This window comes from Pyxicephalus adspersus, chromosome 5 (assembly GCF_032062135.1).
Source record: "Pyxicephalus adspersus chromosome 5, UCB_Pads_2.0, whole genome shotgun sequence".
NCBI lineage: Eukaryota > Metazoa > Chordata > Amphibia > Anura > Pyxicephalidae > Pyxicephalus > Pyxicephalus adspersus.
Genome location: NC_092862.1, coordinates 143,277,482 through 143,294,250, shown reverse-complemented (window position 1 = coordinate 143,294,250; position 16,769 = coordinate 143,277,482). Strand labels below are relative to the sequence as shown.

The 16,769-nt window shown below is 38.3% G+C and overlaps 1 protein-coding gene across 4 annotated transcripts in view; it reads right to left on the bottom strand.

The window, feature by feature from the left end:
• ADCYAP1R1 (ADCYAP receptor type I) overlaps positions 1-16,769 on the bottom strand; it is a 117,879-nt gene that overhangs the window by 12,672 nt on the left and 88,438 nt on the right. For all 4 annotated transcript variants that reach the window (XM_072412984.1, XM_072412985.1, XM_072412986.1 and 1 more), the window contains exons 5-13: positions 15,674-15,706; positions 14,239-14,271; positions 12,257-12,357; positions 10,432-10,529; positions 9,345-9,477; positions 8,157-8,310; positions 4,220-4,280; positions 4,041-4,110; positions 992-1,083 (exon numbers count right to left, since the gene is read on the bottom strand). In XM_072412984.1, the coding sequence (XP_072269085.1) occupies positions 992-1,083; positions 4,041-4,110; positions 4,220-4,280; positions 8,157-8,310; positions 9,345-9,477; positions 10,432-10,529; positions 12,257-12,357; positions 14,239-14,271; positions 15,674-15,706 (775 nt within the window). The remainder of the gene's footprint in view (positions 1-991; positions 1,084-4,040; positions 4,111-4,219; positions 4,281-8,156; positions 8,311-9,344; positions 9,478-10,431; positions 10,530-12,256; positions 12,358-14,238; positions 14,272-15,673; positions 15,707-16,769) is intronic.

Below are 16,769 nucleotides of genomic sequence, written 5' to 3'. Positions count from 1 at the left end.
CTGTCCATGAGTCAAGCCACCAAAAACCCAGCACCACAAGCTCTAGCACCACCTCCCCCGTACATATATTTCTACTGCTGTCTATGTCTCTGTTGAAAAGATTCAAACTCTGTAGTTGTCCTGGTTACACCAAGGACCTAATAAAATAAAGCTGATTTATTAAAGGTTTGCTGGATCACCCAGGTTCACTGATGAAAGTTTGAATCTTCTGCAGCCTTTGAGAGCTTTATTAAATCAGGCCGTATAAGTGAACCCAAGATGGACTCTTGGAAGCATAACCCTCTTCATGATAATGAGATTTGTGACAAAGTTCAGAATAAGCTGAAATAAATGCCCAGGCACAGAAACGGCAGGGGTTTGAGGGGTGGACATACTTCTCAGATTTATATGGAAAATGGGCAGGTTTGCCAAAATTGACAAAATTGTTGTGTTTGGTTGGGTTTGGATAGAGTATGAAAAGTTTGGAGTCTCTCCTTTTCTTTCCATCACTTCCTATTGAAAAGACATTGCAGGAAGTCTTTCTTAAGGGGATAGAAATCTTCTTTTCCACAGGTGTCATCTGGAACAGGTGTTGGGAGATTCCACCCTCTTCCAGTGCTGATTACAGCTGTAAAATTCTGGATCTCCCATCATTTTCTATTCCAGTGACAAAGGTCACCAGGATGTGTATTGAGAGTGAATCTCGCCATTGGGGAAAGGGAAAGCAATGAAACCTGATAGAAACATTATCTTTTTCTAATCCATCCATCTAGGAAACTAGAATTTTGTAACAGATTTGCCTTACAGATAATACAAGTTAATAAAATATTATTGCAATTAAATAATCTTAAGTTTTAATTGGGTGTATAATAGAAGTAATTAGACCGAATTACCCCCCCCCCCCCGTTAGAATTTTGGGTCTGAACCAAATACTATAATATCCAATTCTAATCTACATCTTTATCCACATCACAGATATATGATCAGGTTACAGAGAGATGAATATACTTACAGATATATACTGGACTCATTCCCGCCTATGTCCGGAGACTGAAGCTTCTGAACCAGAATGATAATAATGCCAACAAACAGCACAAAGTTGATCTGTGGAGCAAATAAAAAATGATGAAATACAGAAAATGTTTTATAAATTGATAATTTGAACATGTAAAAGGTCTGGTGCCACATCCAATAACATCAGAGACTAGACACTGAAAAATGCAAGTAACCATGACTAGGGACCCCCGAAGCCCCGCTGCTCAGCTCTCTCTTGGCTGTCCGGCTCCCATTACCCAATAAATGCACATACGCATCATGTTGGAACAAATTGGAACAGCCAAATACAAATTCTTACTTATTAAACACGTTTTTCTTTATTTTACATAAAACACATATCAATAACTTAACCACAAATTAACAAGACAAACCTCAAATGCTGCTGTTCCTGAAAGACCTCCAAACACCAAAATCTTAGACAACATAGGGCTGCAATAGTTTAATATTTTTGGCTCCCAGCCAGGACAACCCAGGCTCAGGGGCCGATATCAGCCAACCACAGACTCCTTCTCAGGCAGAATTGCCTATTTGCCACCCCTTTTAAAACTCAGAGAACACCCATACCACAGATGGGTGTCACACCTTAATAACCACTGCTTTCCAGAAACCCAGCCGCCAAACTTGAACAACACCCGTATCCTACCAGCCAACAAACAAGGGGAGGGTGGGCTGGAAACTTTTTCCCTACCAGCCTAAACTGATTTGCCCACGCACCCTGGCCATTTTTACAGCTCCTTGACCCCTCCTTCTCCACTTCTCCCCCCCAATAGCTCACTACTCCCCACCTTTCTAGTAGTTTCCCTTACGTTACTAGGATTCTCTGGGAACCCTGTCTTACAGGTCCTTTACCTACTCCTTGCCTTCATTTGGCTCCAGGCCTATCTATAACTGAGTCACCTTATGTCAACAGACATTCACAAAAATTTTCATAAAACTATCAGTTATTAAATTCAATTTTGTCTTCTTTTTTTGTCTAAAACACAGAAAATACCCTGAAAAGGGGCATCATTTATGTCACAGGACACCAAATCACAATTGGAAAACATGATTTCCAGACATCGCATTATGGTGATATTTGCTTTTAACTTATTTTGGATATTTGCTAAGTATGCAATAAATAATGGCAACATTGGGCACCAGTGCTTGGGGAGGGGTGCTCGTCATTTTGCATTTCAATACCTGGAATGGTCAGTTCATTGAACAAAAAAATTTATTGAATGAATTACAATACTTTGTACTCTGCTTACACAAAAAGCTGATCAGGGTTATTGCAGTTCAATGTGATGCTGAGTCACACACTATTGACAGCTCAGTAACGGAATGCAATTGTTAGCAGCTAGTGAATTGCTGAAACAGGTAAATGATTATATTTGATTTTCTTTTGCATTAGGGTGATAACTCTTTCTCACCCACAGTGAGGTAATCAAGTAAAGCCATGTACAAATGTAAGATGATTTTCACCCAGATCGGTTGGGGCTTGTCTCGGACACGAGCCTGACATTCATAGATCTGTCCTGTACAAGTCAATAGAGAAGAGCACAGTGGGGTGCCGCTTCCTCGTTCCTGCCTCCCCTTCTTCATAGACCAGAACTGCATTATGTGTATAGCACTCGATCCTTCTTTTGTCGCTGGAAACGATCATGAAAGATTGTTTCCATCAACAGGAATTAAATGAGTGTACGCTGTCTAAGGATTTTAGCGGCAAGAATGTATAGAGGTTGGTTGTCCTAAAACTTCCATATCTTCATTCATTACAGTTAAAAATTGTGCATGTTGCAGTAAACATAAAAGTTACATAAAACATAAAATCATATATTCTGAAAGTCTTTCTTTAGATTCAATCGTTAATACAGAACCAATAGACTATTTTACACCAACACGTTTCACAGTAATTTTCCTGCTTCTTCAGGGAATATCAGTTGGCGGAAAATCTTTACATTTGGACTTGTGTTGGAAGAGATATCTACACAACGCTCACAAATGCAAAATCTTCATACAAGTCCGCCAATAGGTATCACACTGGGACTTGCCCCAAGAAACCACAACCACCAGATGATAAACAGATTAACAATAGGACCTGAACACCCACATTGGTCTTTGCGACGGCCATTTGTAAAGCCAAAATCACCAACGTGGGTATTTAGATGTTGATGTAATCTGTTTGTGGTTCCGTTTTGCTTGCAGTGGTTATCTTACCCTTTTTTGGTCCTATTGACATATACTCCTAGGATTCCAATGGAATCGACTCAAATTTGACGTCATGAATATATCAATATGGTTTTGTATTACCTAAATCTTTGGTGCAATCACTGAATTAATTTTACTATTTTGTATTCTTTTTTTTTTTATTTAACAAAATTGAAAATTTAAAAATTTAAAAAATTGCTGTCAGTTTTAAAATGCCCCTAAAATCAACGCCTAATTGCATGACTATCAATCATGTATGTGTTTCCAATTTACAAGAACAGGTCATTGGAGCTCACCATGTTCTATTGTGTTCAGGTGGGGGGAGTCACATTTTTATTTTATGGTTGTGAAATATTTTTAATAAAATAAGTAAATATAAAAATTTATAGTATTTAGCACTCTCCAATGGCATTTATGGAGGATTTGATTTTTCAGCCAGAAAATGTATGTACAAAATCATGTTGAGCTCTTTTTATAAACCAGGGAATCAGACATTTCTTTCAGACATTCCCTGTTGGGAATCAATTACTGCCATTGAAACACATGGACCTGGATGATTCCTACCGGGGAATGTCTGATTACCTGTTTTATAAATAGAATCCTTTATGTATATACAAGTAATGCATTTTTCCCCCTGTTATAAATGCAGTAAATTTTTCTGAATCTATCTTTGCATTTTTTCATGCAGTGAATGTGTCTGTATATATGTTGGCTATGTGTTACTTTTACCCTATCCCCCTTATAACTATTCACTTTGTTCACTAACTGATTATTTCTTGATTATTTAAAAATATGTAAATAATTAATATTGAACGTACCATAATGGAGGCAATGACTGGACCCTTAATGACCCACCACAGGGCGACATTGGTGTTCATTTCCCAACAGCTAAGAAAGTCATTAAAGAAAAGCAATGCGTTATTTACTTTTAATTCGATTATGATATTTGCACCATATGTGAATATAATGAATGTCATTTTTTATACAGCATACACACCCATGGTCATCGAAGTGAAGTCTAAGCACAGCCCATATAGTCACACATATAAGAGGGGTTCCTAGAGAAAAAACACACAGATACTCAGGCGTTGGACAATTGAAAAATCAGCGTACTTTGCATTGCAGTAGCTGAATTTTTTTCTAGCTATGACATGCTAAAAAAGAGATAAAATCAGTTATAATCAGTTACAATTGTTAATAATGTTAATAATAAGAATCATATGTTCAAACACAATAGGTAGGTAATATGTTACAAGCACACCTCAATCATCATCCATGGAACCTCATTAAAGAGTTCATCATAATGAAATGCAATGCTAAGTTTATGGAACCTTAACAATCTAACATTGAATGTTTGACCTGGGGTTGAAAGGAAAAGAAAGAAATGGAGAAGGAAAGGGAAGGCAGGTAGAAGAAAAAAGAAAGAGAGAAAAAAGAAAAGTAAAGGAGAAGTAAAGAAAAGGGAAGGGAGAAGAAGAGGAAAATGAAGAGAGAAGGAAAGGAAAAGAGGAAGGGAGAAGGAAAAGCAGAGATAAGTAAAGAAAAAGGGAGGGAGAGAAAAAAAGGAAATGAAAGGGAGAAGGAAAAAGGAGGGAGAAGGAAAGACATGGCAAAGGAAGGTGAGATCGAAAGAAAAAAGAAAGGGAGAAAAAAGTAAAGTAAAGGAGAAGTAAGGAAAAGGGAAGGGAGAAGGAAAGGAAAAACCAAAGAGAGAAGAGAAAGAAAGAAAGAAAGGAAATGAAAGGGAGAAGGAAAGGAAATGAAAAGGAGAAGGAAAAAGGAGGGAGAAGGAAAGACATGGCAAAGGAAGGCAAGGAGAATGAAAGAAAAAAGAAATGGAGAAAAAAGGAAAGTAAAGGAGAAGTAAGGAAAAAGGAAGGGAGAAGGAAAGGAAAAGCCAAAGAGAGAAGGGAGATGCTAAGGAAAATGAAGAGAGAAGGAAAGGAAAAGGGAGGGAAGAAAGAAAGGAAATGAAAGGGAGAAGGAAAGGAAATGAAAAGGAGAAGGAAAAAGGAGGGAGTAGGAAAGGCATGGCGAAGGAAGGCAAGGAGAATGAAAGAAAAAAGAAAGGGGAATGAAAGGAAAAGAAAAGGTAAAAGAAAAGAAAAAAGGCATGGAGAAGGAAAGGAAAGAAGTCAGGAGAGGAGGATGAAAGGGACTTTACACTTCAAAGCATACAATGTATGTGGTAAAGTAAGTATATATGTTATTCCATTTCATATTTTGTAGACTTGGTATCATCACAGTGCTAACTACATTTAGTGAATATTCAGCTGTGAAGTCACGCCATAAAAGCGGATAGTAAGTAATAATTCATGAAAGCACATCATGCACAGTCGTTGTCACCCCACACCTGAAATTCAAAAGAATATTAAAAAATAATTGTATGTCACCCAATGACAAGAGCCCCAAGTGCATGAAAAAAGAAGTTCTTATAAATCAGGAGCAGCAGCATTTTCTTTGAAATACAAAGATGGAGGAGCAGAAAGATCTGCAGCAGAAATTGAGCATGGCAGGAGCCCGGTGTTTGATATGAGGCTTGTAATTAAAATGCAAATTTATGTCATACAGCTCTGCACTCTCTACGACTCACTCCACTAAATGAATTATTAAAAGGGTTCTTAACTTGAAATACTTAAACGTGTCCTGAGGAGCAAGGAGCATCTAGCTGTGTTTCTTCAACTTGGGGCAATGGTGATAATTAGGAAGCTGAGAATTAAAAGTGACAACAAACGTTCCAGCTGAACTCCAGGCCCATACAGAAACACACACATGCATGAAACCGTATTCTGTGCCAACAGATCTGTGAAATGTCTCGAACGATCTTCTGGTCCACACAAGACAACACAGGAAAGTTGGCATCTTCACTGCCTGTATGTCTATACTATTATTTTTAAAACCTGCACCTTTATCTTCATAGGTATATTTGCCATCCCTTATATTCAAGTATCAAAAGAGGAAGAAGTGAGCTTGTATAGAGTGAGTTCATAAAGAGTGGGGCTTTATGGCAAGGAGGTAATGCATAAAATGATTTTATTGCGCTAATTTGCACAATATTAGATTAACAATGATCCACTAACTCAGAATCTGTATAATATATTGACAAGAAGATTACATAGAATGGAAGGGTATCCACAATTGTGGATGCTCCCAAACCTGACGCGTTTCACCAAGGAGGCTTCTTCCGGGGAGACCTGGACTTCAGCGTAAATATTCAATTTGGAAGAATTGGAATGTCAGGATTCTCCCTTGATAAAGACAGGCCGATCTCTTCCTGATGGCAATGTCCACTTATTGTAGTACAAAGCACTAATACAGGGATTCCTGAATGGGATATTCAGGCATTGAAATGCAGGCATAAGGCTGTTACAGTTAGGAAATGGTTAACCAGAGATACCTATAGTAGAGAGGTGGCAGAGTACTCCCAATTCTTCTAAATAGAATAGTTCTAAATTAGAACAATTACACTGATTGATGCTTATGCCTCCCCTAAAGGAGCCTTAGGAAGAAGTTTTAGGTAACTAGCTCAGTGATTAATTTCAAAAGGTTTATTGGTAGATACATAATAAACATCCATTCTGGATATGCAATTGGCTATTTCCATGATGATACAATGACTTATTAGCCTATGTAAGCCTGAAACTATCTAGGTTACTCCATCTAAATAAACCTATCAATAATTTGCTTAAGCCATGAAAAAGAGGGAGACCTTTCCCAAAAATGTGTTGCCTGGTTATGATGTCTATACAAATAAACATTTTTAAATAAGTAACCAAAGCATACAACTGACCTATGCTAGGAGACCCTGACACCATATCTAAGAGTAGATCAGCTGAGGAACAACTCTTCCACCATGATCACAGCTATTATTACAAATTAATCTCCCCAAAGAAGATATATACATACGAGGTCTGTCTATAAAATAATGAGATTGTGTTTCTATTTCTTATACAAAGCAGTGAGATGATTCTCATCTTTTGCCATGAATGTGTAAACTTCTCCAAACATGCAGGACCAACGCCGGCACTCTCTGCAATTTAGTTTGTTGTCTGTCACTGTTTAATCCCGTTGTGTTTCCCCTCATGTGCTGAAATCATGAGAAGTATAAAAGTTGAGCAATGCGTCAATTTGATATTTTTTACATAAATTTCACACCAAAAAGAGCTCTGCAAGGAAATTTGTGCTGACATTTTGCAGCAACTTGAGGTGGAGCCTTTCTCATAAAGTTATCACTCGGTGCCGAAACCCGGATCTTCCAGTATGATCCTGAAACCAAACCACAGTCATTGGAAACACTTCATCACCAAGAATCAAAAAAGTCCAAATTCACAGCCATGATCATCGTGTTTTGTGACACGAAGGCGTCATTTTGGCAGAATGGGTTCCAGAAGACACAACAGTGACCCAATATTATTATAAGGAAGACAAAGCTAAGAGAAAGAGTCAGGAAAAGACGGCAGAAATGTGGGAAATGGTTTCATTCTTCATCAGGACAACGCTCCTTCCCACACAGCACTTTCTGTGATTTCTTTTTCCTAAATTGAAATTGTTGAGTAAAGGAACACGCTTGGTGTCAATGGATGCAGGAAAGAAAACAAATATCGGAAACTGATCTGCTCCACACCTTCCACCAGTGGAAAATAGGACGGCATTGGTATTTGGAAAGTATATTGATGGAGACAAACATTACAATTGTCATATGAATAAATAAAAGTCAGTTATTATATCAGTCTTGTTTAATAGACAGACCTCATATTTGTATATTAATCAGCATAATGCCTATTATCTTCTCAATTATATGCAATCAATTGGAAAATTCATGCAGAAAGAGTATAATAAATTTGCATCTCAAACCCATCCAAAGTGACCGAACATTGCAATACATCTGGGGGATATTAAATTATTGAAAAGTATTACTTGTGGAAAGGACTTACCCCATCCTATGATAGTGTACCAGTAAAAATATCGCCTTTCTGGGAAAAACGTCTCCACCAGCAATGTGAAGAGGTAGAGTCCTTCAATGAAGAGCCAGAAATAGTTGGACATGACGCAATAATGGAAGAACACCATGACGGCTTTACATTCCACCTGGAATTAATAGAAGATTTGAGTAAACCTAAAAAGAAATGTTTATAGGAGTAAAACAAATCAAATGGTTTACAAGCCAAACACTCTAATTCCTCTTTATTGATTCCATGACCTCTGAACATGTTGGATTTCAAGCCTACTGAAAGTACTAACCTCAACTTTACCAAACACATTTAGGTGAACTGGAAGCCAGGTATTCTGGAATACACAACTACCTGACCTCATAAATGCTCTTTTAAGCACAAATTCCCACAATGATGCTCCAAAATCTTATGGAAAGGCTTCACCGAAAAGCAAGAAGAGAGCTTAACCACAAATGTTTTTTTTTGGCAACTTTAAATTAATATTTATAGTTTGGAATAGAATTTTTATTTACCTGCTGTAGAAAAAGGCAATATGTGATGCCAAAGTGGGAGGACATTTGGTATCACCCACCTCACCCTCGCCTGCAAATGGGATTATAGGACCTTTATGGGCTCCCTTTTTCCAGGGAGAGGATAGCACCTGGACATTGATAAAAAGGCATCTGTCTTTGGATCAGGTAAAGTTGCAGCCTGAGGCCAGGTGGCTCAGGTGAAATGGGTTTGGAAAGCCCAGGGGGTCACCCAAAGCTGAGGTCTGTAGGACCCACAGAGAGAGCCAGGAGGCCAAAATTTGTGTTTTGGTTGTCATGGTGGGGTTGACTTTGATCCTCTGCGAGGGTAAAAATCCTGAAATTGAAATGAAGCCTGAAATACCTTTCTGTGGTCAGTGCATTTGAAGCTAATCTCCCAAACTACATTCAGCTCAGATAGGTTTGATGGTCAGGTGTCCACAAACTTTTGGAGATTTGTGGATTTGGATTTTTATTGTTTGCTTTTGAGGACAAATGCTTTTGATAAGGTTTTTTTTTTTGTTTCTTTGACTTCAAATCAAATCAGATAACTCACTAGGATAGCTAAATATCTGGATACACAAGGCTTGGGCAAATCCTAGTAGGAATTGTAGTTTGTTCATTTCTACACATGCATTATGTAGTTCCTTTTGATACTTACAGTTGAAACGTGGCAGTGGTTGCTGTCTTGTTCGGCGTAAAGAACTTCATCTTTGATGAAGACCGATATGGCTCGGAGGATGAATGAGACAAAAAGATTCATGTGGATAAAGTTGCGTGTACAGTGAAGTTTCCTGGAACACACATAATGTTTTATAAGTTTAATGTTTAAAAAAATTGGGTATGAGCACAACTCAATGGCTCTTTATGATGCTTCTCCCTATCCTAGTTTGGGGATAAAGAGATTACAAGTGAAGGATACTGAATAAAACTTGGGTAATTACAAGTTGTGCCTGTGCATGAGCAGCTCAGCATCTGCTGCTGGGTATGCACCAGGTATTCCCCAGGACTGGACGAACTCCTGCATGCATGCGCATTAGCTTCATCATCCGGGCACGGCCAATCAAGATGCCCGAAGATCAGGACACACGGAAGAGAAGAGGAAAGATAGGGATACCCGATATAGAATGGGGACAGATGATTGTATTTAAAAATTTTGATCAGGCAGGTAAGGTTATTTTGTTAAAGAAGGGACATTGCCCCCTTCTTCAGCAATAAAGGACCCGCCTGGTAACTATTTTTTAATGTCAAGCCTTAGTTCCGCTTTAAGGTACCCACAGATTTCCAAGCTGGCCATGCACAATACAATAAAACCTTATGGTCCACCAACACTTGGTTATTTTTATTAGGATAAGACAATTCATTATTATATTTATTAATATACCTAATAAAATTCTATTATTACATTATTAAAAACTCTGCTGTATTTGATCTGATAATTAGAAGGGACACAAGGAAATGGAGCTCACAGGCAAGAATTTCAGAAGGATAATATATGGAGAAATAAGTGATAAATACATGCAAAATGCACCACATTTGTAGCAATAGAATTGCTTTTTTTCATATTTTAATAAGACGTAAAAAAGTTTTCACATGTGGCTCTTTGGTCAATAAACTGGGACACCACAAATTGGCCATCCAACCTCTTGTGCAGCTTCTGAACCCAAGTGTGGACCATTCTAGCTGTTTGCAACCCTACCCTGGGCAGTAAATAAAGAAGGTACTATAGAAAAGACTGAAGAACTTACCTAAAGCGGCAGAGGATGACCATGGCGGTAGTGAGCGCCACAAGGGAAGTGCTGTATCCAACTGTGTATAGCGCTTTCACAGAGAGGAAGTAGGTGTCCTGGGAAAGAGAGATAATGGTTTGATCTTTACATATATTAGCAACACACATTTACACAGTTACATGCAGAGTTTTCTGCATGCCGTTTAAAAAAAAATAAAGCCCAATTGCAGAATCATCACCATCATGTCACAAGCTGAAACAAGAAAAAGCCCAGCTATCTTCATGCAACAAGAACTTTTATTAATATACAAGTTCAATGTACTGTTGCCCACCCACTGCTAACTAATTGGAATCTTTTTTCATTGATTGTATTTTTTAATCATTGACTTTGATTGACTAGACCCTAACCACTACAATCTGTCTGTAATGCTGAAGCTGAACCCATCTATCCTGCCAACAACTCCTCATCTACTGCTCCTCAATGCAAATCCCATCACTGGATGCTTTAAAAATCACTCCACAGACCCTGGTTTACGTACATTTTGGACCATTTAAATAAAACCAACCCAAATAACAATATTAGCTCCTCCATTGACCCACAAATGCAGTGTTTCTCAACCAGGGTTCCTCCAGAGGTTGCTGGGGGTTCCTTGAGTAGTTTGCACCTCCCCGGTCAGTGTAAGTGACCCCAACGATCTTTTTGGCTATCTGTAAGGGTGACATTCTTCCCACAGGCCAGCAATGTAAGAGGAATTCTTTCCACTGACCACCACACTAATATACTGTGGGCTGTGGATATATTATATCATATATTATATAATATTATTACACAGTATTTACATAGCACCGACATATTACACAGTGCTTTACAAAGTTCATATTCATATCAGTAGATCACAATCTAATGTCCCTACCATGTCATTAACACAGTATAAGGTCAATTTGGGGGAAACCAATCAACCTAACCCACATGTTTTTGGAGTGCTAACCACTGAGCCACCATGGTGCCTATAGTATTTATAGTAGGGCTTCCCTAAAGACCTAAAAGTTATATCAAGGGCCCCCCTACAGTTGTACTAATGACTTGGTTGCTCACCTCTTCCCTCGAATGGTTCGAAGACTTCTCTAGGGTTGCCTCCATTCTCTAGAATTCCCTTCTCCCAATATATTAGGCTTGCCCCTACCTTTACCAAATTCAAGCCAGTCTTGAAAATCCACCTTTTTAACTTTGTCTACTCATCTCTATCCCCCCTAACAGTCAATATATAGAAACGCTTCCTGTCTCTGTACCTAATATATACCCCTACCCTTAAAAAAAAATAGTAGTGTATTAGAGTATTCATTTTCAAATAGAGTCTGTATTTGAGAATGAATATGGTACAATACAATAATATATAAATAGTCTTTATTAGCATTAATTAGAATTAACTAGAAATAGCAAGTGGTGTGTGATCACCAAAGCTCTATAGGATATCAAAATCCTTCACCATACAAAATGGCTGTATAAAACCACAGGGCTTATGAAATACTTTCAAGAAAAAAATGTAATTTGTATCAACAGGGTCAATACAGTTCCCCCTCCCGAAAAAGCAACAAAAGATGTGAAACGCGTAGATTGTATTTTATCTTCTTTTCTGTGAAGACCATGCTCTTGTTCTTGGAAGTAATCATAAGCATCATGGTTATGTACAGCCATGTTTTACCCAAACATCCCCTGACATTTCTATCTGTTACTTTTTTGTGCTTTCTGTATACATAGCCTCTCTCTCCCCTAACTTTATACAAAAGTACTATAAAGAAGAAAAGAAGGTTTGCTGAATGTCTGACAACCTTTTCTGGGTTACCTGGTCAGGGTATGTAATGTTGTCATCAAGGCAGACATCGTAGTAATGAGGGGAGACATCTGTCCAGCCGTGCTCTGTACAGTTTCTGACCACGACTCCCTCTGTAAAAAAAAACAAAAAAATGCAAAAGTCTTTTCAACCTCTACTTGGTGAAGTATTACATAGTTACATAGTAGGTTAGTTTGAAAAAAGACATAAATCCATCAAGTACAACCACTAGGGAAATAAACATATCCCAGATATAAAACCCTATAAGACATAGTTGGTCCAGAGGAAGGCAAAAAAATCCTGGTACAATTTGCTTCAACAGGGGAAAAAAAATTCCTTCCTGATTCCACTAGGCAATCAGATGTTCCTTGTATCAACAGTCACTGGTATTTTAACTTTAAAGCCTTAATATCCAGGTATATTCTGTGCTTCTAGAAATCATCCAGCTTTTTCTTATATCAATCTATAAAACTTGCTGAAACTACTTCCTTAGGGAGCCGATTCCACATTTTCACAGACCTTACAGCAAAGAATCCCTTCCTTATCCGGAGCTTAAACCTCTTTTCCCCCCCAGACACAAAGAGCGCCCCTTGTGCTTTGTAATGATCTCAAAGTGAGTAATTGGGAAGAGAGTTCTCGATATGGACCATTTATATATTTATACAGGGTGATCATATCCCCCTTATACGTCTCTTCTCAAGGGAGAATAGATTCAGTTCAGCTAATATTTCCTCATAGCTGAGCTCCTCCATTCCTTTTATTAGTTTAGTTGCCCTTCTCCGCACTCTCTCCAATCCCACAATGTCCTTTTTGTGAACTGGTGCCCAAAACTGGACTGCATATTCCAGATGTGGTGTGACCAATGCTTTGTACAGGATTATGTCTCCATCTCTGCAGTCTATTGCTCTTTTAATACAAGAAAGTACTTTACTAGCTTTAGATATTGCAGCTTGGCATTGCATGCTGTTATTAAGTCTATGATCTACCAGAACCCCCAGATCCTTTTCCATTTCCAAGTAAAAATGGACAAGACTATTATTGCAAGTTCATATCATTACATCGACCAGGAAGTGAGATAATATTGGGGAGACAGTGGTCTCTGTCATTGTGTGCTACATCCCCCTCCTCTTAGATTGTAAGCTCTTCTGAGCAGAGCCCTCCCCTTATCCTGAATGTAAGTTATATTTTACTTTTAGGTAATGGCTTTTACACTTAATGTATATCAGTTCATGCAAACTCTCTCCACCCATCTGACACTGGCTTGGTCTGTCTATCAAATTTTGAACCTAATGTTGGCCCTTTGCCCTCCCCAGGGTTATAATAATATTATTATAGGTTTATGATTTACATTTTGCATTAATTAGAAAAGCAATAAGATAATAGAGGTAGTGGAGGTGGGTGCTGTTTGGGTGATAAGATATTTAGCTACCATTATAGTGGCACCATTGTGTAGACATTTTTGGAAGGCATACCAAAGCCTTTGACTTTAAAAGCTTCAATTCCCATATATTGTAATAACCTTGTTTTTTTTGTATATATGGCAAAGACAAACCATGAATGTTAAAATTGATTTGTATATAAACTGAATGGACTGTTAAGGTAAAACTATACATGAGTCATAGTTTGGTATTCTGTCACTGCAGATGTGATTCTGATTGCAATAATAATTTCTTATATGTTCATGTTTCTATAGAATAGTACATATATATATATTTTTTTTTTTTTTTTTTTTTGGGGGGGGGGTGCCCACAGCAATTGTTGGGGAGATGGGGAATGTGCAAAAAGATGCACACCAAAAAAGTTTAACTCAGCCCTGCATACAACACAAAGTTATAGTAACTGTAAAGAATATTGAACTTGACCATTGTAAGTATTTATAATAATATTATAAGGTATAATTTGTCAATTTAAAGCAGTGATGGTAATATTATATTGGCAAATAAAGATTTAAAGATGTATTGTACTTAATACAATAATAAAAAATATTTCCTTACCAGACGGAATTTCTTCCAGGTTCTCAAGAGATTCTAAGAATAAAAGAGAATATCTTCAGACGTCAGAAAACATACAAAGAAAAAGTTTTACATCACAACAATCAGTGCACCCAAAATCATGTCCCAGTTGTTTCTTGATGAAAAGGGATTTCTTTTGGGGGCATAATGATCAGAGATTTCCAGGGTCTAAACAACTGCTGTGGTCCTCAGGAGGAATCTCTATTTCTGATCTCTTTTAAATATTGAAAATGTAACAGGAGTAGGAGCAGGAAAACCTAAAGATGGAAGAGATCCTCCAAAGAGATCTTGTCATTGAAGTTTGCAAGAGATATGAGTAGCACGCAGGTCAGTCTGTGCACTGGACTCCAAATCCATGAAAGGTTTAACTTTTGGGAGGTTAGACTCTTTAAGTGGATCTATCATCTTTTTTTTTTTTTTTTTTTACTTCATATAAAAGGGTGGATAACCCTTTTAGTATGAAAAAAGTTTTTGTTTTTTAGTTACTTTTTACATTTTAAGGTGAGCCCACTCTCCTTCGGACTTTATCACTACGTCTGAATGGGACGCCTGCAGATGCCTGGAATACATACGTCACATATCCCAGGAGGCTGCGGGCTGCTTCTTCTGTGCATCCCAAGGGGCTTTCCTTCAATGTAAAAAACACGTGCCAATCTCACGCATGTGCACTTTTTTTTTTTTCATTTTCAGGAAGGCGCGTCACCTGATTTTGCATCTGTGCAATGTGAGATTAAGTGACGTAGGGCAAACCCAAAAGAAGAGATGGCGGTGCCTGGTGTCCAGTCTGCACTGGAACAAATTGGGAAGACAGAACAGCATAAAACCAATTGGACTAGGATTTCCACCAATAAACTGTTATTTTTTTATGATAGTTTTTCTTTAAAGGAGACCTGTGCCTATCACCATCCCCAAAATACACCCTTCCCACATTCCTTTCCCAACCTCTCTAACCTTCCTGCCTACCCATACTTTTCGACAATTCAAAGATAGAAAGATACACTTGGGCATGTGGACTCACGACACCAAGAAGCTTCCCTCAACCCAGCGAATAACATGCAACATTCACAATTGATTCTTATGCCTCCACCCCCCACGCGTTTTACATCATAGTTCCATCTGCCTGCTAGGTCACTGTTGTATCCTTACTGATGTAGGAAGTACAGCAAAGGGTGAGAGACCAGACATCCTGCACACCATTTGAAGCAATTACATTCCTTCTACATGTGTGTAAAACTATCTCTGACACCTAAACCCTGTTACATAGACAGCACAAGGAACTATTCATCTGAACTCCCTACAAGCATTGTTTATATACTGAGCTTGTTGTAATATGCCCTGTGAATAGCTGCAAGTCCAATAAGGAATAATCCAGAAGCAGAACTAAAAACAAGTAGACGGGATTAAAAGGTGTGCTTACCCAAATGGGTTTGCCGGTCATAGAAGTCGACACCTATAAGAAAACATAAGATATAAACAAGTCACTAATGGCAGCTCACATATTTGTAGACATACATTTGCATGTTTAGTAAAATGATCTGATCCCAAAAAATCTACATCAAATACTATATAACAAAACCTATATAATATAACAAAATATAAAACGTATTTAACAATACAAGTACAGCCTTCTACATTGTAGCCACATGATGGTGGCAGAGTAACACACAGAGATCAGTCCTATATGAGAAATACAGAGCAGTGATAGAGATAATACAAGCAATGCTAAAGAAATGTCCTAGTGGTATTTGCAGCAGAGGATATGGAGGGTATGACATTGGGCAGTATGTGCGGAGAGGAGCACAGGGAGTATGAGAGTGGTGAGTTTGTGTGACAGAGGGGTGCAAAGTATAAAGCATTGGGGAGTATGTGCAGGAGATGAGTGTGAAGGATAAAAAACAAGCAGTATGTGCAAGAGATAAACAGAGTGTTGTGTGAAGAGTATAACAGGGGATATAATGAGCAAGATGGGAATGTGGAGGGTATGAGAGTGGGCAGCGGCAGTGGGCAGCATGTGCTAAACAGCAGTATGACAGTAGGTAAGGAGTACAGAGAGTATAGCCGGGGCAGTAGATGCAGAAGAAAAGTTTTGAGGATATGATAGGGGGCAGAATGGGGGTATGCAGTGTGTGCAGTATATGAGCACAGAAAATAATATATCAAAGCAGTATGTGCAGGAAAGAAGTGTATATGGTGTTAGGAAGCAGAATGTGCAGGAAAGAAGTGTATATGGGGTTAGCAGAATGTGCAGGTTGGATGATAAAACAATAGATAGATGTGCAGGAGAGGTGTATGGTATGATGAGGAAGAATGTGCAAGAATGTGCAAGTGTGGATGTTATAACATGAGAGAAGCACAGAATGTGGGGGTATGACAGTGGGCAATGTATATAGGAAAGAAGTATGCAGAGTATGGCAGCAGGCCATGTGAAGCAAAGAAGTGCAAAGAGTATAACAGGGGGCATTACATGCTAAGGAAGAGTTTGAAGAATATGAGGGGGTGGAATGTGCAAGGAA